Below are 22,276 nucleotides of genomic sequence, written 5' to 3'. Positions count from 1 at the left end.
GTGTTTTGTTTTTAAGATTCCAATCAATATTAGTAGTCTTAATATTTTTCACTGTTATCTGGCTTACTTTCTAATCCTGCTCAGTCATTTCTTGCTGCTGAAGTGCTGATATTGATCAAATATCCACAGAATCTCAATTTCCTTTCTCCGCCCAGTCTGTCAAGGGCTCTGCTCCTTACCTTGCAGTATGTGTGCCATTCACTCTCAAACTGTGAAGAACCACTAAATGACTTTCACTCTCAAAGTCTCCCTAGCTTCCGTAAGCTCTTCTGGCTTATGCACACTGCTTAGGATGCATTTTCAAGAAGTTAACCCACTTTCTGTTCTTGCTTATAGACAATACATACTTCTGGGGTTTCAATGACTTTTGTATTCAAGAGTGTAGCGTCTAAAGACTCTGTGAAAAAGCTTAAAGTCTCAGACAATGCAAACAGCATTTACATAAACATCCATGGTCACCTTTGAGAATGGTCATGGTCGGATGGGTTGCTTTATAAAGCTGTAACTGGAGGTTTCCCAAAGCTGGGAGATTTTTTGAAGAAAAACCAGGCTATAAATACAAAACATCACATCTAAATAACTAAGAGTTTATTGTAGTTAAACTCTTGGTTTGGGTTGGGTCAACCTATAAACACCCAAACATACATCCTAGACGTATCATAACCTCAACATTTGATAGGAAAAGGATATATAGGATTATAGGAAACTCTGGCTTTGATTAATACGGTATAAATGTAATTGTGGGCTCTGTGCCATTATGATGCATTCAGGGACTCAGGGGTGTTGAGTCTCCACTGACCCATCTGTGATATTCTCATACAAGAGCTAAGCCTCAATCACAGGCAAATACAGCAAGGACTATAGCCCTGTGAATGTCTGGAGCCTATCCAGATCCATCCAAACAAAAATACTCTCTCATTACCATCTCTGCAGGGATGTGGAGAGCAGCACTCTGATCCACTGGCAGGGTTTAAATCCATTTCTTTCATGTTTCACCGACTTCTTGTTTTGCTTTTTGCATCATTTATTCAAGTAGTAGCGCCTTACAAGATACATTTAGCCAATAACAGTGTTTTATTTGGACTCAAACACAACAGGTGCATGATTGACAACTGTGTGCATGCAGAGCAGACAGGATTAGAAGAGTTTGCTCAAGCGTGCTTTAAAATGAATATGGGGAAGCATGTTCTGACACTTCGGTCCTTAAGCTGGTAAACACAGGCAGCAGTTTGTTGAAGATTATTCAAAACGGTAAAATCTTTGAACCTGTTGGTGTTTTCATCCCTTCAACAAAACCAATACACACACTGAGTCTGTATGACGTGGGCAGCAGAAAAAGGGCATGATGTGAACACTACAGTGAACCATAATTAATAATTTGACATGCTGTATGGACTTTGAGTCTAAAGGGAAACGTTAGGACAAAAGCAAGGGAAACCTATATCAATTACAAAAGAAATACATGTACAAATGCTTCACCCAAATCAATAATGAATGTCATTAGGAAAATCCAGCACAAGTGACAATATTGATCTGATGTCTGACATATGTGTTTTTTGGGTGACAGCTTAGGAGATATCTTAATCTCGCTCGAGACCTTCAAATGCCAAGATTCATTTCTCTCTGCTCCCTTTGGAATGATGTTATTATGGTTGGGGAGATGACAGTTGTATCAATTATGCATAAGGTGAGGATGTGTGAAAGTGATCTATGCAAATCAAGTTCACCCCGTGGATGGCAGTGAAATAAATGATAATGCTCATTTCAAAGTGGTGAGTTCAGGTAAGTTCGAGTCAGGCTCCGGAAAAGTCTGTGAACAACCATCGAGAAAGAGACACTAGAGAAGTTTTGGCTCATTTCAGCTGAATGTATTTCAACTACCAATTCTTTTTAGGTCTCAGGACACACTCAGAGACAGTTTTCCACTCTTTGTGCTAAGCTAACATAATTGACTGCATGCTATAGCTTCATATTTATCATACAGACGCGACATACTACGACATTTACGACATATTTTACTATTTTTTTATTATTTTTCATTTATTTTACTATTACTTTTTGTTTATGAAGTTTTTACATCATACTATATTATGACCTTTTTTCAACATACTATACTATGACTTTTTGGATATTTTATGACATACTATACTATGACTTTTTTATGGCAATTTTAATGATATACCACACTGACTTTTTTTTTTTAAATAGCTTCATATTTATACAGACACGAAAGTGGTATCAATCTTTTTCTCTAATTCTCTGCAAAAAAATAAATAAATCAGCATTTTCCAAAATGTTGAATTATTGCTTTAACAAGAAAATCTCAACTCATGGTTCACTTACTAGCATTTTCTAGAGCTTTCAGCATTTTTCATTCATTCATTTAAATTTCTTGAATGAAGGAATTTGCTCAGTTATTTATACAGACACGAAAGTGTTTATACAGACACGAAAGTGGTATCAATCTTTTTCTCTAATTCTCTGCAAAAAAATAAATAAATCAGCATTTTCCAAAATGTTGAATTATTGCTTTAACAAGAAAATCTCAACTCATGGTTCACTTACTAGCATTTTCTAGAGCTTTCAGCATTTTTCATTCATTCATTTAAATTTCTTGAATGAAGGAATTTGCTCAGTTATTATGCCAACTGATAACTAAGCAAACTCAACCATCTGCTGTGAAAGACTGTGAGATGCTGTTGAAAGCTCCAGAATAACCTAGTGAGTGTATCTCAATCTAGTTTTCCAGGTCAAGAAGTACAAATTTCTATGGAAAAAGAGAGAAATATGATCACTCCCACCTTCAGATAAACAAGAGACAAAAACAGACAAGGCTGTCAGAATACATCCTAATTCAAAGGTAAAATACTAGTTACCATGGAAACAAATCTCTATCTATCTATCTATCTATCTATTACAGATAGTATATATACAAATACAGGTTACACATACATATTTACATGTATATGTTGTGTGTCTGTGTGCATACTGTTTTAGACAGGTGTGAGTAGAAGCTGTATGTATGTAAGCAGCAGAGGGGAGTGGTTGTAGAGGATGGATAATCTAGTGGGATGTTCTCTATCTTGTATCCTTCCTTGTTCCTCCATATCCCTTTCTCCTCCATATCCTCTCACTCTTTGTCTTAAAATCTCTGCTAAAGTCTCTCTCCTGCCTCCTGTCCTGCATATTCTCATATCAACAGCTCCACCAACAGGTGGAGAAATGCCCGTCTGCAGGTTCACACTCCATCAGTCAAAGGCGCTCTCTACATTTTCCTGCTGACAGTGAAATGCAACACCACATATGTTCAAGGTCCATGCTTCAAATGTCCTGTTAACTGTGCGCTGTTTTCATGTAAACAGTTGGGGGGTAAGAATTATTTATTGTCATTCTACACACAGCACTACTGAATCAACAGTGTCATAGGAGAAAAGACTAAGGGACACAGCACGTTGGCATAGAGCTTCTCTTGTCATTGCTTATATACATGTCAACCAACATAACATCCAGGAAATGGCAGTAAATCGGCTCCTCAACATGATCTATTGTACTTTGTATCTTCATACTGCCCTTCCTTATAATAATAATTGTGAGACACCCTAAAACATCAGCTCTACGTGGTATTCAGCACAATGACACAATAAAACTTCCAAATCCATCCACTGGGAGGCAGAGATGAGGCAAACAGTCTATGTTTTGTGCATACTTTACATGATCTGGAAACCTCTCAAGCATATACAACTCAAAAGGAGCCAAATGCTTTGGGTGAGCTGTAGTCTGCGTTCAAAAACAGCTTTATAAGTAGTCTGCTATTCTCAGAATATGAGGATGTGGTTAGGTTTAGCAGGACAAGATAAGTGCCTCTAAAAAGATCTCTGAAATATTTACAGACCTTCTTTTGATCAGAGGACATGGTGCTTTTTTTATAGCCCTTTTGCAAAACAATCCGATACCATCAATGTCTTGCATTTTGGAGATCTACATCTAGTTGTCTTGTATTTTGAGATATATAATAGTTCTGTTCACTTTCACCAGCATTATTTCAGATTATATTACTAGAAAATGTAAGAGATAAATGCAGTTGTATATCTTATGCCCTCATGTCTGATAAAATGTGGAATGGCCTGCTGTTCAGGATTTACACAGATTTTTACACTGGCTTCTAATTGAAGTTATATTGTACTGTATTTACTTTATTTTTCATAAATACCTTAACATCCAGTTTTTCAAAGTTATCTTTATGAATGGAAAAATCATTTGATTCCACAATTTTTTACGTATTTCCCCAATATTTAGACTGGCATATTTTGGTATTTTAGAAAATATGGAAGTCTTCACTGGAATTGAAAATGAGGTTATGTGGATTTGAGCAATTATGTATGTTAATTATGAAGGTTGGCTGTTGAAAATGTCATTGATGTTGCAAAGATTTAAAATATTGCAAGCCTATAGCATGCATAGTAAAGCTGAACTTTCATTGTAATGATGATCATAATTAATACAGAATGAATATAAAATGAACAGTATATATGATCCCTAGGGGAAATCCTGGTCATAGTATTTGAAGTTGTGTTGCCACATATTTGACTTGAACCAGCAGTGAATTGGGCAAGGCTGGTAGAAAAAGTTGTACAAAAACAATAATATATTATAACTGTGATTTAATAAAAAAGTTGGTCTTAGAGGGTTTAGTCATAGACTAAATATATATGCATAAATAATATAGACTTTTGCTTTTCAGGAATCAAACTCTCTTTCAATACTCGGTGTCGCCACCAGAGGGGGCTGCTGTTATTTCAGCCCTACGCACAGGCGGAACCATAGGCGGAACACGACGTGGCAAGCAGTTCACTTCCTGTATTTTTGTGCCGTATTGACATCCGTCTGCAGTCGTATCTTACGTCTGTCAAAACCTGGTCAAAACCTGGTCAAAACCCGACTTCCTCGGACTTTGAGGTAGCTTTTAATTCGCCACTCAGGCCGCTGTTAGTGTGAGGTGAGCAGGCTGTTATCTTACATGAGGAGCGGGCTGTAAGAGCTCAGCAGCCGGACAGGAGAGATTATGGTTGGGCTGCTGATGGTGTTTCTCGGGGGGCTGTTGGAGGTCTGCAGCGGCGTCTCAACAAACAGAGGGGGGTATCCCTCCTTTACAGACGAAATCCCTTTCAAAATCACCTGGCCTGGCGCTGAATTCACAATGGTATGTCTCCTTCTTTAGTAACACTGTTGTTTTAGGGGAACACATTTACTATAAGAGGTTGGGGGGGATGTTACTGCCAACTGTGTAGTTTCCAATTTCCTTCACAGGTGACGTTACAGTTAGAGTAACACACGTTTGTCTGTGGATTTCAGCCAGCTTCAGGGGTACTTTACAAGGAAGATGACTTTGTCATCATGATAACAACAGAGAAGGAGAAGTATAAATGTCTCCTGCCTTCCCTGGTATCTGGAGATGAGGTAAGCCATGAACAGTTGTTTTGTTATTGCTTCCACAGATACTAGTTATAAACAGATTCCAGACATAATGGCACAAGTATCAGGCAAATCAGCTTCACTCCATCCCACTGGGTAAATGCAAGGCTGTCTATGAAGCAGTTTTACGTCACGTTCTCGATTCTCTTCAAGTATGCATACAATCAATGGTCATGGTCATGTCATGTTACAAAAGATGGTGTGACACAACTCTACTCTCCTTCATTCTTTTAACATTTCTGAAAGGTGAACTACTTGGAATACACTGCAGAGATGGGCAGTCTGTGCACCATCTTCAATTGTATAAGACAAGCCTATATCTTCCATTAAATTACCTGCAATCTGTGTCATATTTTTGTAGTTTTTGACATCATGCATATCTGCAACTTCTTTGCTGTTGTTTGACTGTCAAACATGATGTGCAGCAAGATTCCACATTGTACAAATATGACATGTAAGCCCCAGAAGAATAGCATCGCTGTTGATGGTCATGTCCATTTAATTCAGATGAAGTCTAATCTGTGTTAAGCTGTTGTTTTATTGCTCTTGTGTTCACTGGCACAGCTTCCCATGCTGCCTTATCTCTCGCTCACTCTTAATGCATTTGTTTGGTGTATTTTGTTGATTTAGGATGATGACAAGGAGTACAGTGGGCCTAGTCCGGCTGAACTGCTGGAGCCACTATTCAAACGCAGCAGCTGCTCCTACAGGGTGAGACCTCCCAAGTTTCACTTTTATTTCCATCTAATTTCCCCACTGCTCTCAGCGGAAACTGTTCAGATGAAGTTCACGCTACGTTAACAGAGCATAACTAAACACTTGAAGTTATTTATTCTGCTGTGTTGCTGAGGGTGTTTGGTGAATTCAATAACTCTAAACATGCTCTTGGCTTGCCAACATTGCAGATTGAGTCATACTGGACATATGAAGTATGCCATGGGAAGCATATAAGACAGTATCACGAGGAGAAGGAGACTGGCCAGGTCAGTGTTTTGAGAGGGTAAAATCATTTTCAGATGACCTTAATGAGAACCACACTTAGCGCAGTATGTTCTGAAGGTATATATATATATATATATATATGTATGTATGTATGTATGTATGTATGTATGTATGTATGTATGTATGTATATATATATATATATATATATATATATATATATATATATATATATATATATATATGTATATATATGTATATATATATGTATATATATATATATATGTATATATATATGTATATGTGTGTGTGTTTCCACAGAAGATTAGTGTTCAAGAGTACTTCCTGGGGAATATGGCACAGAAGAGCCAGCCAACAGAGACGGGTGAGTAAATTTGGGTGTGTCATTTTACGATATTATTTTTAATATAAATATAGTTATTTAGTTTATTAGTCTTATACTTATTGTGCTAAAGGTAAATCATTATTGTCTTCAGATAAAGTTGAAGAGGCAGAAAATGTCAAATCAGCAACTGAAACTGATGTAAGTATAATAATGAAACTTCAATAACCAACTATATTTGCCAGGCAGCCTGTCAATTCTCATCTGTTTCCCTCACACTTTCCACTTGTGTCCAGGTGCCCTCTAAGAATATAGAAGGCCAGCTGACTCCCTACTTCTCACTGGAGATGGGAAATGGGACTCCTTGTGTGCTGAAACAGAACGAGGCTCGCTCCACGTCTGTGCTGTACGTCTGTCATCCAGAGGCCAAGCATGAGATCTTGTCTGTCGCTGAGGTCACTACCTGTGAATATGAGGTGGTGGTGTTGACACCGCTGCTTTGCGCACACCCAAAATACAGGTAGATCTGTCAGAAATGATTACATTTAAATATCGTGCTCAAAGGAATACCTCTCGCTAGTAGAGGTATGTGTATGTCCGTCGTGTCAGGGTTCCACTGAAATGCATTTTCCTAACCACACTGTTTCTTAACTTCCTTCCTTGCAGGTTCAGGTCCTCCCCGGTGAACGCCATCTTCTGCCAGGCTCTGGCAGGCTCCCCTTTGCGCCCTCTGCGGCTCGCCCAGTTGGACAAGGAGCAAGAGGAGCAGCTCAAACCACCTTTCGGCGCCCCCTCCGAGACCAGAGAGGTGAGACAGAAATGCATAGCAATGACACACGGGAAAAAACGGGGACTGCGTGTACCGACTACACCTGGCTCTAGGGATACAGCATAGTATGACGATATTTTCTGTGGCAATACTGTATGGATACACTGACACCAAGTATCGATCTTTTATTATATATTTGTTGGTCAGTTTGTCTGCTTGACAATTCCATTTTGCAGCAATACAATTGAAGTGAGATGAACAAACAGAGACATTTTCTCTTTTTAGATAAAAAAGATGCTGACAAAGTTTCCTTTTGGGGACATAATTTGAAATTGGGAAAAATTTGAAGTTAGAAAAATGGTAATAAATTGAAATATATCGCAGAATATTAGCCTGACAAGCCAGACCCACATCAAGATGTTGGGTCTGGGAACTCACCATTGGCAGGGCTCAGTCCGAGGGGGGTGGGATAAAAAATGTATACCTTTTGACGTGTTACAGGAGGAGACGTCACCAGTGAGAGAGGAGGCCTTCACCTCCACCCACAAACCCATGGCTGTTGGAGGGCAGTCTCAGGTCACTGTCGGCACCACTCACATCTCTCGCTTGACGGATGACCAGCTAATCAAGGAGTTCCTCAGCGGCTCGTACTGTCTGCATGGGGTGAGGCATGCTCCATCTATATATCCCCTGAGCAATGTTTAATAAACCATTCAGTGACATATACTCATCTTAATGTGTGTGTGTGTGTGTGTTCCAGGGGGTCGGGTGGTGGAAATATGAGTTCTGTTACGGAAAGCATGTCCATCAGTACCATGAGGTAAGGGTCCCTCCTCGCTAGTGTGAGTGTGTCTGTGTGGAAGCTGGGTGATTAATGTGGAATATCAACAAACAAAAAAAGAAATGCACTTCTAGTATCAGTTTAAGCTGTTACATTTTTTTTCTTTTTCTTTATTACATACGACAAAGAAAAGTAGCAAGTTGAGAAGCTGGAACTGAGGAACTTTTGCCACCTTCCTTGATAAAAAATACTTGAATGATTAATCAATTCTCAAAATAGGTGGCGATTCATTTTCCGCTTTGATTGATTTATCGAGTAATTGTTTCAGCTCTACTTCCACCAACGTAAAAGTTAGTTGACAGAAAATGTATAATTGTGTCAAGTGGTTTATTTTAACGGTGTATGGAAGATTGTTTTGTCCATTAGATTGCACTTGTACAGTGATTTAAAAAAAAAAAAAAAAAAAGTGACAAAGTGTCCCTTGGTGCCCCAGGATAAAGAGCAAGGAAAGAACACGGTAGTGGTCGGGAACTGGAACGCCATGGAGCATACTGAGTGGGCCAAGAAGAACGTCGCCCGATCCTACCAGCTCAAAGAGGATGGAGTGCAGAAAGTCAAGTAGGTCATTCATATGTTTGAAGCCTAACCTGAATGCAAATTAAACTGAGATTATTGTTGATTCATATCCTATCATTGTCTCTGCTCCATGACAGGTTGGTTTCCCATTTTTATGGCCACGGGGATATGTGTGATCTGACAGGGAAGCCCAGACAGGTCATTGTCAAGCTCAAGTGAGTGAGCAGTCATAGGCGGGGGAAGGAACCGTAGCACCGGTTCAGTGTCACTGTCCTGAGTCAACACACGAGTTAAGACAATACCCTGATGTTTCCCAGTTGATTCACTCTCATCTTATTGCTTTTCTGTCTGTCAGATGTAAGGAGTCAGAGTCTCCCCATGCTGTCACTGTCTATATGCTGGAGCCTCAGACTTGTCAGTACATCCTTGGGGTAAGTTCTTTAGTTACCAATGAGTCACAGTCACTGAAAAAGAAACGCATGCTTAGTAACAGTGTATCAGGTTAACGCTGAAGCTTAGCTAGTGTGCTAACCCCTGCTTAAATCCAACAAAAATCCAATATGTGGGTAGTTGGGCAAAGCTAACTTGTTTTATGTTATTTTAATAAAAATTCAATGTACTTTCTCCAGTATTTATTTATTTGTTTTAATACTTGTTTCTCCAATACTGTTATCGGTTCATAAAAATGCTATCAATGTATATGGTATAGAATTTATTCGGCTCCCAAAGAGGGCATGACGAAAGAAAGTTGCTTAAGCACTTTTCAAGTCTGTGGGTCTATCAAGTAGTTTTTTATACCATATAACAAATGTCAAGAATTGCCTTGAAAATGAATGAAAGTGAGGAAGACTATTTCTAATATCTAATAATACTGGCTTGGTGCAGACATGAGGTCAGCCCAGATGATTGGCTCCACATTCGAGTTGACTGACGTTTTTTTTTTTTTTCCTAGGTTGAGTCTCCGGTTATATGCAGGATTCTTGACACTGCTGATGAACATGGACTTCTGTCAATCTCCAGCTAAACTAATAAAGATCATATGACAGCAATGGGGCATGAAGGACAAAGTGAGGACCAACAGAGAGAGGTGCACGTGAAGAGAGAGAACATTTATCATAAAACGGAAGCCTGTTTGGTGAAGCAAGAGAGATGCCCATGACACTGCGCTAAAAGCCAAAATCGAGGTTAAACTTGATCCGGAGGCTGGACTTTACATAGCCTAGGAGCACAGCCTCAGCTCACGCCCTGATGTGTTCAATGGGCAATGCTACATCACAGCCTTATCCAGCAGGCTAGCTACATCACAGCCTAATCCAGCAGGCTAGCTCAGACTTTGTGAAAATAGTGAATTGGCTCCAATGCCTCACTCCAGAAGGCAGTGCATTTATTGCCTGTACTCCATATCTATGCTTCACCTTGTGTCGATTAATTGCAAGCAAAGGAGTGATGAATCGGGGGATTGTGTGTGTGTGTGTGTGTGTGAGAGAGAGAAAGTGTGTGTGTGTGTGTGTGTGTGTGAAAATGTCTATTGTTGTGTTAATTTACAGAGTGAGAGAGTGTAATTTATGCATTAGAGAGTGCTGTGGAATAGAATCAGAAGTGAGTGGTTGATTAAAATGCCCTATAGGTTTGTTGGATGTACAGAATGTCTTTGGGTTCCTGAAAGAGGAATTCTGTGGTTTTATGAATATGCACACTGGGATCCTGATTACTGCTGTATCACAGGGATACAAACCAATGCATTTGCAGCAAAGAATAAAACTAAAACATGAAACCTCATTGAAAAGTGTTGCATTACCTTACGGAGAAGAAACATTTGACTGAAATATAAGGACATTGTGACAAATGTCTAATCCAATAATTACGTGGATGTCTAGTAGTTGCCATCACCTCTACAAAAATAGTATTTGAATTTAGTTTCTCTTAAGTTTTTATTTGTTAAACATGGCATTTGACTGAACCATAAACATCACATGTAAAATAATAAGGCTGTTATTTCCCTCACACAGCATATTGATCCTCCATTGAAGGACATCTATTGTAGTAAATTGCCATGGTACATTAAAGGCCACCAGAGGGTGCTTACACTATGCTTACAGTATAATCTTTTCCTTTTAGAATTTTTTTTTTTCCCCCACATTTATCCAAAAGAAAGCAAAGAACCCATAAAAGAATTGAAATTAAATTACCACTGAGGTGTAGAACAGTAACCACTGCAGTTATTTATATTTCTAATCCCGGCCATTTTTAGTTAAAAAAAAAAAAAAAAGACTCCGCAAAGCTTCATCTACAACTTCACTGTATATTTAATGTGAAGAATACTGTACCAGGTCAACACTCGTGTGGATGATTTGAAATACTCTCTAAGACAGATTTGCAGTTCAAACATGTACATGATACATATCAAAAGAAAATAATATAGCATTAGTTGTGAGACATCAATTGCCAATTCCAACTCTGAGTTATCATCCCTTTTATACTAGGTCTAAGATAACACAACTATGTTGTTTTCACATCAACACAATGACAGGTGTTCAACCCCAGCACACATGAGGCCTGACATGCTGTCAGGCGCCCAGCATAAGGATCATTTCATTACCCGCTGACACAGCTGCCAATAATAAAGCCATGGCTGCAACTAACGATTATTTTCATTATTGATTCATCTGCCATTATTTTCTTGATTCATTTTTTTGTCCACAAAATATGAAAAATCACTATTATATTTTACAGAATCCAAGGTGACGTCTTCTAATGTCTTTTGTCTGACCGACAGTAAAACCCAAAGATATAAAGTTTGCTATAATATATGACAAAGAAAAGCATCAAATTCTCACATTTGAAAAGTAGGAACCAGAAAAATGACAGAAACAATTCAATCAATTATCAAAATAGTTGCCAATTCATTTTCTGTCAATGAAAAGTGAAAGCACAGATCCACACTGCACTTGCCAAACATTTATTGTGTTAAAAAGTGTATTAGGTTCCCAAATACATTTCTCTTAAGAAGCAAAAGTTCATCAAAGTGCAACCACATGCCATCGCCAGCCATGTGTGGGCCTGTGCAGGGTTTCATAGCAGACACTACAGCAGCTTATATCAGTGCTCAGTAACTTCAGCCAGAGAGGAAACAGCAGAGGTCAAGCAACTGCAGTCTTTGGCTGCAATGAAAACCTATCGGGTTATAATGGCACATGCGTCCACGCAACACAGGGGCAGATTTATGTGAAAATGCAGTCTCTGTAAAAGAAAAAAATAAGTCAATTCAATAGCACTAAATAACTTTTTGGAACATACACTTTCAATACAAATCGTATTGGCTCGTAAAAAGGCTTATGATACTGATTCTTTAATTTTTCCACCCAAGAAAACGTAACATGTATTTTCACTGTAGAAGAGAACAAAAGGTAAATACAGATTCCAGATACATAAAATGAGCTGTTTTCATGTTCCTCTTTTGATTCAAATTTGATTTAAAGCCATGGTGAGATTGTCCCAAACTTTCAATTTAGCAGCTTTTTCATTAGACCGAGGGAATGGGAATCTGGTGCACTGAGGTGCTTTCAAAGTCTTGCAGTGCTTCTTGGTGAGGGTGGTAGTGCATGGCTACATAAGACTTGGCAAAGGCAAATGTCTGAGAGCTGACAGGTTGCAGGCTGGTGGGGGAGCTTGGCCCTGCAGAGGGACTGCTGTTGTATATACTGTAGTAGGGCTCAATGCGGGTGTTGATGGGTGTGGAGGTACTGGGGGGACGATGTTTGCGCACACCTGTGGCCCTTGGACTACCAGCACAATCCCTGGAGTGACTGGGCCCGCAAGCCTGGTCTACCAGCCTCCTCTGTGGCTTGGGCGACAGCACATAGGCTGAGTTGGTCTCATGATGGGAGGATTTATTGCGATTGACTTCCAAGCTGCCCTTCCCCATCGCATGTAGTCGAGTCTTTTGCTGGCAACAGAGAAAACCCAGTGCCGCCCACTGAATACAGCATAGCACACGGCGGCGGAGGCCTGCACTGTTGCGTGAGTACACAAAGGGATTGATGCCTGACTTGAGAAAAATGAGCACAAAGCCACACAGTTCAAACTGGTAATGTGCAAAGTTACTTTCCGGTGACAAAACATCCTGTGCCAGTGAAACTCCCATCGGCAAGCAGCAAAGCAGCACAGAGAACACTATAACTACACAGGTGACAACTGCCTTCGAGTCTTTGGCTGTGGCCAGGTTGACTGTAGACACCAGCTGACAGCAGGTGGCTCCTTGGGCAGCCCCTGGAACCAGAGGCTGGCTGGTCTTGTTGACATAAGAGTGTGTCTGAACGTTCTGCAGTTTATTGTAAGTCTGGTTACGGTACAGAGAGGGGCCTTGAACAGCACACTGCATGCTCTCAAAGCCTGCTGCAATGAGAGGAGGTGGGGGTGGAGGGCATGTGGCATCTACAGTGATGACGGGACATTTCCTCACTTGTGCATTCTTCCTCAGTGTCTGAGCAATCATCAGATAGGACACAGACACCACAGCTACACAAAAGGCAAAGTCTGCCAGGTAGACATACAACACAACCCTGGCCTGTCCACCTCCCAGGCCAAAGTGGGGCAAGCAGGGTCCATCTCTACGTGGGTAAGCTCGCATGGTAAGGAGGGCAGCCATGGTGAAACTGGATGTCCACAGCAGGGCAGTGAGGGCCAGCGTGCAGGGAAAGGAGGCAGTGCGGTTGGGCTGCTGCCCCAACACCATGCGCAGTCTGTGCAACGCAATGACAGCTACCGTCTCCAGGGACATGATGATGAAGGCCGAGCTGGTCAAGTGGAAGGCGAAGCAGAAACTCTTTGACACGCCATCCCCTCCACCTGCATCCAGGAAGAGCACCAGTGCAAACATGGGAGCAGTCACACAGCAAATGAACAAGTCACAGAAGGAAAGGTTGAGGATCATGAAGTCAAAGTTGGTGCGGAACTTGCGAAACACTGGGTCAAAAAAGGACAGGAACACCACAAGGTTGCCATAAGAGCCCAGACAGAAGATGAAGATGAGGAGGAGAGAGCAAAAGGTTAAGGTAGCATTGTGGATCATGGCCCAACCTGACGGGGTCTGTGTGCCCACGGTGCCATTGAAGTTCTGCTGTCTTGGCATATCCACCAGGTCTGATGGTGTAACAGTGGTGTTCATTGTATTATTAACAATTTAATAAGGATCCCACAGTCATCAATGTCAGCATTATTCCTCTATATGGAAGGAGCAGGCTACATGACGATCACAGTATACGTTGCTTCGCCATTGCTGCCACCTTGGTAGAGTGCTACAAAGGATACAAAGACATATGCTATTATACAGTGCAGTAGATCACATTTAATATGAAAGAGATCAATGCATAGTTAACTTAGCACTGAGTGTAAATAGGTACATTTTAATAAGACGCTGTGATGCACTACGTGTTAGACACAAGATAAGCTATAGCTATGCACCACTGCATTTGGCCAATTTTTACCTTACTCCCCCTCTCTCCCCCCAACACAAACACAGCGTCTGCTGAAATCCGGAGAAAATATGTGTAACATCACTGATTCCGTACAGATTTCAAGCATTTTAATGTCTTGGATAATCTAGCTATACGATGAGAAAATATAACTTACCATCTGTAATCGACCATGCTTCCATCATCATTTGATAAAGCCCATCTTGATTTTAAAAGCAATATTAGCTAAGTAAGTGAACGCACCGCAGCTAAGGAAAAAAAACAAAAAAAAAACGTAATTTCAACGGCAAATCACCGAAAACAGAGCAGTCCATTGACAAACACGGACATAAAATCCGTTTTCTTACATGTCTGTATTAATGTTTAACGCGTATACAGCGCAAATATATATCATATTCGTTTTCTTGGCGATATATCCATTCCTACGTAAGTTCTAACGTACAGGAGCGACGGCCACTGGACGAGCACTGAAAAATGGGTATGAAGTCACTGCCTACGTATCTGGGCATGATGAGCATATTACCACTGCATTCAAGCAGTCCATCTGTAAAAACTCACCTCACGTCTCCCCATTTATAAGAATTTAACAGTGAGACGTTTTTGTCATTGTGACAGAGACCGTTAGCTAGTCCAGACGATTTTTCTTTTCTTCACCATGGCAATATTGTAGCTTTTATGAAAAATGGTGGCCCCATAGTATTTCAAATTGGTTAAATAACAAGGATAGTTTACACTGATTTTCTATCATGTCTAAGAGACGTTCGCCACGATACTTTTGCAATATAAAACAAATTCACACTGTCGTCCTTGGGAACAGCAGCTCAGCTCAACAACGTCGTTGCTAGGCGACACGCACAGTGATGATTCTCCATGGAGGGTCAAGATCCCATAATATGCAAGATACGCTCTCGGTTTCTATTCTGTTACGGACATTCATTATTTGTAAAAGAACAAACCCCCCCACATTGTAGTCACAGTGTTTCAGGTAGATTAGGCCAAATGACCTGTATAAACATAGTTTTAAGTTTAAAATGTGCAAGACATGTTTTTATTATAATCATTACTTTCAAAAACATCTGGAAAAAAGATAGAACGATGAATTTGGAGATCTATTAACTACATTATACAAATATTGAGAGACAACTTCAATTTAAAAAACAAAATGATGATTTTGTTACAAACAATTTATTGACATCTCATTCAATAAGCAAACAGTACATCTAAAAAAAAAAAAAAAAAAATCACTGCAGTTTTGGCACTACACTATACATTAGTGAGGTACTAAATGCTTCAATGCTTGGACTGATTTCAAGTCATCAGGGGAAAACAAAATAATTTCGTTTCATCTCAGTGGGCTTTAGAAAAAGGTAAATGGTACCAGGGATAAGAGGGAAGAGATCACAATTATCGACAGGCGGTTCGGTTATTTTCTTGCACCGAAACACATGAAATGGTAATAGGACTGTTCTCAGGCCCTCACAGCAAACACATCACACAGCACAGCAGTGGGGAGCTCCTGCACTCTGCCTTTCTTTGCGAGAGTAAATGACAATTATTAGGCTCCATTGCTAAAAGCTCGACCATCTATTACATCTCAGAAATAACTTCTATGAAAAAATTAAAACTTAGCGCTTCAAAAAAGTAAAATAAATAAATAAATATGTTTGTGCATATTTGCTATACCATGATATACACATGTATGATGCATATAATCATATATAGATCAAACCGCTCCACACACAAACTGTGTGTTGCAGGTTTAAGTCTAATCTAAAGAGAGCATTATTCAATCGTCAGTTCTCTGTGGCTTGTAACAAACCCTTCACTATGGGGAGATAGTAAAGGGTATGTCCTACACTTAACATTGTGTTGGCTCAGAGTATATACTTGGGATAGAATCCTGAGAAATGTGTGGGACAGTGGCAGATGTCTTCAAGCATCCCATAAACGCACACACACACACCCGTGCACATGCACAAAAACAAACCAAAAAAAAGAAGAAGAAATAAAACTGTACAGTAATGTTACAAACTGCAGGTCATTCATTCCTGCTATGATTGATCCTTAAATATTAAGTATAGTAGAAATGTAAATGAGCTAAATACATGAATACACAACTTTTCAATTCTTCTGTGTGCCACAACTCCGTTGCCTTTGTGTGCCACTCTTCTTCCAGGGTGATGCGGTGTCTTTCGTCTGTCAAGAACTGGAAACTCCTCCCCAATGCAGGCTGGTATCTGTAGTCTGGTGTTGTCCCAAACTGATACAAGTGAATCAAAAGACAAAACGGACTGTAAAAAGGTGGCTCAAGGAGTTTTCTCTTATCCCTGTAAAATGATCCCTTAAGCAGCTTTGTTTGACAGTATTCAGTAATGACTAAAACTAGTTAAAGCGCCTTCAATAATATTTATGTTTCAGCATGAAGTTAAAAATGCTTTACCAGGTCTTAGGCATAGTAACAGGGGGAGACCAGCAGGTCAGTCAGGACCAGCAGCTGGTCATCTGTGAACTGCTGCTTATGTTGCTGCCAGTTGTCATGGTGAGTCCGTCGGAAGTTTGACAGAGTTTTCTTCACAGTCATCTGGAAGGCCAAAAATACAAATTATGGCTATTGAAATTTATTATTCAGAGAAAAAAAAGAAAATATTTTATATATATATATATATATATATATATATATATATATATATATATATATATATTAGTGCTGTCAGTTAACGTTAAAATGTGTTATTAACGGCGTTAACGCAAACCTATTTTAACAACGTCAATTTTTTTATCACGAGATTAGCGTTCTTTTTGGCCTAGCAAACTTTGTAGTTTTGTTCACATGCTGTTGCAACAACTAGTAACATTAGAAAAACTACAACACCACACCGGATCTAGCTAGACCGGAAACAAAACAACAGGCACGCCGCACGTACACTTGTTTGGGCTTGCGAACCGGCCAAAGAGTAGTAGGCTAACGTTACATTTTGAGTGGATGGCGAGCGCGAGACGCCGAAATGGATGCCAATAAGATTCTGAATGGAAAGTTTACTTTTAAAAAGTTGCCAAATGGTTCCATTGACAAGACCAAAGTGATCTGTGTGTTTTGTCGTTGTGAACGGAGCTGTCATCGCAGCACGTCCAGTCTGAAATACCACTTGATGGCCGAGCACACAGCTGATGCGGATTCTCCGCCCCCTCGTCAAAGCCAGGCGACAATGGGTGACTTCAGACAGAAGCACATGGATGTTAGTGTGAAACTGAACACTACAGTATATGCCAATGTTGTTTTCAATTAAAAAAAACAAAGAATTTGCACAAAGCAAGCCGATCCACTTTTCCATGTTGATAAGAGCATTAAAATGAGAAAAAAGAAATAAATAATGGGACAAAAAGAAATCAAGGAACATTTAGAATAGATAAAAATGTGTGATTAATTGCGAGTTAACTATGACATTAATGCGATTAATCACGATTAAATACTTTAATCGTTTGACAGCACTAATATATAATATAGATATACACATTTTTCTAACACCGTAAATAACTGACACTGCACTGGTTTTGTTGACAACAAGAGCTAGGCAATTGGGGAAAAAATAAGGTTGAAAAAAGAATCCCAGTGCAACAGAATAAAGTGATAAGTAGGTGATTACACATACTTCAATAGGTTGTGTGTCATTGAGGTGAGCACTCAGGTCCATCAACAGCTGAGGCATCCAGGTGGGCACATCATATGGGCTGGAGAGAATACAAGCACTCAACCCGAGAACACCTGCATGGCGCCGCACCAGGTCTACAAAAACACAACAGGAGGGATTCCATTAAAATGAGAGAGAACATCATAATGAGTATATAATCATATAGTCTGGACAAGTTCCTTACCAGCAGATGGTATGGTGTCCACTATAGAGCCGAGCTCCCTCTTCCTCTTCTTAGGCAAGGAAGTCTTGCACATAGCCTCAAAATGTGCCTGCATGGGTGCTTCCATGGACAGGAAATTGCACTGAAGGAAGCCACTCAGTGTAGTTGCGGCCATTTCTCTTACCTAGAAAACAACCGCAGAAAGAGGGGATGGGAAGGTTGAAGTTCAAAGTTTATTGTCACTACAGTGCAGTATTAATTACAACCCAATTACAATAGTGCAGCCGAGTATACATGGATTAAATAACTGATTATTCTGGAACTTGCTGCCAGTAATTAACATAATAATGTCCTGAAAGGAACGAGGCAGTAATCGACAAGCTACAGCAGACATTGCTTACACTGTCTGTTAATTGGATACTTGAAAGATATTTTGTACTACATTGTTATTCCATAAACTTTACAATGTAAAGTGCCACTCACTGACACATTACAAAGTAAGACTGATTTATACACTAAAAGAGAACCCGGTCGTTCCTGAGTCATCCAAAAACGGTGGGGCTTGGATCCTCCGTGTGGGGATCATACGGCCAGGGGTGAAAATTTAAATACGGTTGTATGTAGGCTGTGTCAGAATAAAGTGGCATATAACTACATGACCGGAGAAATGCGACACCACATTTAGCACAGACGTGTGGACGTTAGGAGAAAAGGCTGCTGTAACTTTATAGGTTAAATTGTGGTCAATGTTGACAGTTTGAGTGTTTTCGAAATTTTAGACTAGTCGACTAGTCTACGTTTAAACATCAGGGAAATTAGTCATTAGGAACATTTCTACCGACGTCTTTCTGCACTGTGTAAGACATACCATAGCAACAATGTCATTAGACAGGGTTTTCCACTAGTGTGTAGTACCCTGGCCAGCTGGATGGAAATAGCAGCCAGCTGGGGACTGGGGGTGGATGTGTGTCTGCGGATGCTTCTCTATAGTGTGAGCTAAAATGGCTTTTCTTAGTGAAATTCTCAGCAAGAAAGGTACACTTTGAAATGGATATTATGCAGAACTTTGAACAGCCTTTTCTAGAGGAAATGCTTTTTAGATTAAAATAGAACCACTAGGGCAAAGATGTTACAGCAAGTTATACGGTTTTCTGTTTTGTCTAAATAATGGAACAGATTTTTTTTCTCTTAAAAAGGGAAGGTAGATTCCTCACTTAGTAATGTAACAAAAGAAAGGGGTCATTGCATGCATGAAATGTGTCTTGGCACCAGTGTTAGCTAATAAAAAAATAAATAACGGTGATCCTGACGAAATAAGAGCCATGTAAGTCATATACGGCGACGGCCTATAAAACCAGGCTTAGGTTAGTTTAAGAGGCCAAGTAAAAATGGCTACTTCCATCCATCCCCCAACGTCTCCTTTGTCTCTACTCCATCCCTCTTCCTCTCATCCTCTTTCAATCTGAACGTTATCTCCATAGCAACAGATTACTGCAGCCTGTGGTTTCCATAGCAATGGCTAGAGGACTGGGGGGGGAGCCAGGAGGAGAGTGCTGAATCACTACAGTGAAGCTGAAAAACAGTGAGACTGCCTGCTAGCATAAACAAGCATGTATTGGCCAATAGCTTAGTGATCATTATATAATCAGACTGCCTTGTGTCTGTTCATTTTTTCAACCATCTTCTGACAGTTATGCCAGACTGGCAATGTTTCAGCTTTACATTTGTAATGATTTTAATGTTTAACAGTTGCAAATGAATGGTTGCTTTTACCTCCAGCTGCTCATCCTCCAGCAGTCGTATCACCAGCGCCCGGACGTCATTCACTGCTTTCTGGTCACTCATGAAGGTGAACAGGTTGTAAAAAACCATAATCTGGAGGTATGTGAGCACCGTGTAGCGAGCATGCCAGGAGGTGCTGCCAGCAATCTGCAGCACACAACAATAAACACATCAACAACATACTCTGGGCATTTCTTTCCACATGTCCTGGGTGAGTCTTTTTGTAATGGAGCTACTTTTTTGTGGAATTCCATTATCTCATATTACTAGGGCTGCTCCCTCTTAGTCAATTAGTTGACTAATCGGTCGTTTTGGTCTTAGTCAACAAAGATTTATATAGTCGATTAGTCATGTTTTATGCTTTTTTCATGCTGAATGACTTATTTCCAAGAACCGTATGAGCACTTCTCTGGTAAACACAAGAATTAAAGTGGCGCTTTAGCATGACTCTTTGCGGAGAAACTCTGATTTACAGATCTGTCGATTAAATCAACTAATTGCTTAGTCGATACAATTGAACGAGTGTTAGTTGACTAAGAATTTCTTCAATCGAGCACAGCCCTAATCATTATCTATAGGACATCAAATGGGTAACAGAAATCAGAATTTGTGAGCATGAACAAATTGATCTCTGCATGTGTGTCATACCAGTTCACAGCTTGGAACTGTTCAGTTTTATAGTTGTTAGTTAATCGACTTTGCATATCATGTTGGTTATTCCTCTTTATTTTTATGTTTGCTGTTGCTAGTTGAAAATTGGAAAATTGCCAGAGAATCGTCCAGTCAGTTAAATTTTTTCAGGTTCTCTCATTTATTCTCCAGGTAGCTGCACACTATTGTACTGACCCAATATATTATGTAACAGATTCACCCAAGAATGAATGATCAGCTGGGCAGATTCTAAAATCGTAACCAGTTGTCGTTCCCTTTGAACCTTTTCATCTTTTTGCGTATTAACCTTACAGGTTATAAGATGTGAGGGGCTGTGAACAGCCCAGTCATGTGTGATGCGGGTGAAAAGTGGAATAACAGCCACATCTTCCAGATGACTCACCTCCTGCAGGGCACGGAGGACCATGGGGATCTGTTCAGTGTAAAGGAGTCCCTGAGACATCAGAGACAGACAGGTCTTTGCATCCCTCTTCAGTTCATCGTAACTGTCATCATTCTCAACTGGCGCAATCTGGAACAGAGGACAGAGACAGGTTGACGGAAAGGTTGGTGTCAATTTCAGTCCCTTTATGGTGTATACATTAAGCATCAAAAATTTAAATTGGTCGTGACGTAGCAGATCAAAGCTATGAGTTAATGAGTGAGTGCTTTACCTTGAAGAGCAGGGGAAGCAACCGTAGTTGTTCTGGGACAGCAGTGGAGAAGGAGCGACCAGCACTTGCAATCAGCCACTTCAGCACTGCAGACATTTGAAGACAGACATTTTTATGTTACAAAATTGAGGCTCTGCTTTAATTGTGGGTGTTTGACAAAAAGAGATTAATTTTCTGATTAAAATTAAAAGGTCCCATATTGTGTGTGTGTGTGTGTGTGTGTGTGTGTGTGTGTGTGTGTGTGTGTGTGTGTGTGTAGAGAAATGCACACAGCCCGTTTTATAGCGCCGTCATGACTACCGGGTGGTTGTGATGTCACAACTATACTATATATGTGTAGAAAGACATGACAGCATGGAAACATGTTAGATACACAAAATACAAGTATGAACCTGAAAATGAGCACAATAGGGGTAACTTGACTCCGCCAGATGGATTGCTTCGCATTTCCTCTGCATATCCATCTGGGAACTTTCCGTTGGTGAACTTTTGGGAAGGGGCGAAAATACTGGTTAGCTGATTGTATAAACCATCTGTCTATCACCACCTATGTTGGTGATAGACGGACCAAATCAACCAATCAGATCAAACTCTTGCCGAAACCAGTCGGGAGAAGAGCAAAAACATCTTTTCCTCCGAGAAAAGCCTTCAGTGCTGTTTTTCGCTCTTCTTTCAATGAAGGAAAACTTTCTAATTCGGATAAAAATTGCGCGATAGCTACGCTAATCTTATCTGTGGAAACTGCAGTGTTGTTTAGACTGAACAGTCGCTTTCGTTGAGTCACACCTAAACCCGCCTCAAAACCAACGCTGATTGGTCTGTCGTTTGGCGAACGGCTCCAAATTTTCTCTATCTCAAGATGCCAGACTGATCTGCGAGTAGAAAACTGGAGCTTGCGAGATCGGGACAGTCTCACGAGGCTACAATAGGGGCCCTTTAACTTCTAATTGTTTCAGCCATTC

General features: G+C 40.2%; 3 protein-coding genes across 6 annotated transcripts in view; 1 reads left to right on the top strand and 2 right to left on the bottom strand.

Annotated features, from left to right (window-relative positions):
• Positions 1-4,832: 4,832 nt before the first annotated feature.
• On the top strand, positions 4,833-10,660 carry erlec1 (endoplasmic reticulum lectin 1). Its single transcript, XM_039784255.1, has 14 exons — positions 4,833-5,200; positions 5,353-5,457; positions 6,103-6,183; positions 6,378-6,455; positions 6,734-6,797; positions 6,910-6,956; positions 7,052-7,275; positions 7,422-7,563; positions 8,026-8,187; positions 8,285-8,344; positions 8,799-8,923; positions 9,019-9,096; positions 9,237-9,312; positions 9,834-10,660. The coding sequence occupies exons 1-14, from the start codon at positions 5,063-5,065 to the stop codon at positions 9,903-9,905; spliced, it is 1,452 nt and encodes a 483-aa protein (XP_039640189.1). The 5' UTR covers positions 4,833-5,062; the 3' UTR covers positions 9,906-10,660.
• A 133-nt stretch (positions 10,661-10,793) lies between these two features.
• On the bottom strand, positions 10,794-15,131 carry gpr75 (G protein-coupled receptor 75). Of its 3 annotated transcripts, none has more exons than XM_039784253.1 (3): positions 14,914-15,131; positions 14,513-14,603; positions 10,794-14,178 (listed from the first exon to the last, which is right to left on the bottom strand). In XM_039784253.1, the coding sequence occupies exon 3, from the start codon at positions 14,046-14,048 to the stop codon at positions 12,405-12,407; it is 1,644 nt and encodes a 547-aa protein (XP_039640187.1). In that variant the 5' UTR covers positions 14,049-14,178; positions 14,513-14,603; positions 14,914-15,131; the 3' UTR covers positions 10,794-12,404. The 3 variants fall into 3 exon arrangements, with proteins under 3 accessions (XP_039640187.1, XP_039640188.1, XP_039640186.1); XM_039784254.1 differs by lacking the exon at positions 14,914-15,131 and having other exon boundaries at positions 10,794-13,729; positions 13,961-14,178; positions 14,513-14,880; XM_039784252.1 differs by lacking the exon at positions 14,914-15,131 and having other exon boundaries at positions 14,513-14,879.
• A 465-nt stretch (positions 15,132-15,596) lies between these two features.
• The window catches only part of psme4a (proteasome activator subunit 4a), a 34,500-nt gene continuing 27,820 nt past the window's right edge, over positions 15,597-22,276 (bottom strand). For both annotated transcript variants that reach the window (XM_039783701.1, XM_039783702.1), the window contains 7 exons: positions 21,315-21,400; positions 21,044-21,172; positions 19,981-20,136; positions 18,229-18,391; positions 18,006-18,139; positions 16,796-16,936; positions 15,597-16,615 (listed from right to left, as the gene is read on the bottom strand). In XM_039783701.1, coding sequence (XP_039639635.1) covers positions 16,802-16,936; positions 18,006-18,139; positions 18,229-18,391; positions 19,981-20,136; positions 21,044-21,172; positions 21,315-21,400 — 803 coding nt within the window. In that variant the 3' untranslated portion in view covers positions 15,597-16,615; positions 16,796-16,801. The remainder of the gene's footprint in view (positions 16,616-16,795; positions 16,937-18,005; positions 18,140-18,228; positions 18,392-19,980; positions 20,137-21,043; positions 21,173-21,314; positions 21,401-22,276) is intronic.

The sequence above is a fragment of the Perca fluviatilis genome, chromosome 19, assembly GCF_010015445.1.
Source record: "Perca fluviatilis chromosome 19, GENO_Pfluv_1.0, whole genome shotgun sequence".
NCBI classification, from domain to species: Eukaryota; Metazoa; Chordata; class Actinopteri; order Perciformes; family Percidae; genus Perca; species Perca fluviatilis.
Note: the sequence above shows the minus strand (reverse complement) of the source record. Positions and strands in the feature narration are given on the sequence as shown.

Coding starts and splice junctions, on each gene's coding strand:
- erlec1 (XM_039784255.1), top strand. CDS start 5,063: ATGGTTGGGCTGCTGATGGTGTTTCTCGGGGGGCTGTTGGAGGTCTGC. Junction 6,456..6,733: donor AGGAGAAGGAGACTGGCCAG/GTCAGTGTTTTG, acceptor GTGTTTCCACAG/AAGATTAGTGTTCAAGAGTA. Junction 6,798..6,909: donor GAGCCAGCCAACAGAGACGG/GTGAGTAAATTT, acceptor TATTGTCTTCAG/ATAAAGTTGAAGAGGCAGAA.
- gpr75 (XM_039784253.1), bottom strand. CDS start 14,048: ATGAACACCACTGTTACACCATCAGACCTGGTGGATATGCCAAGACAG.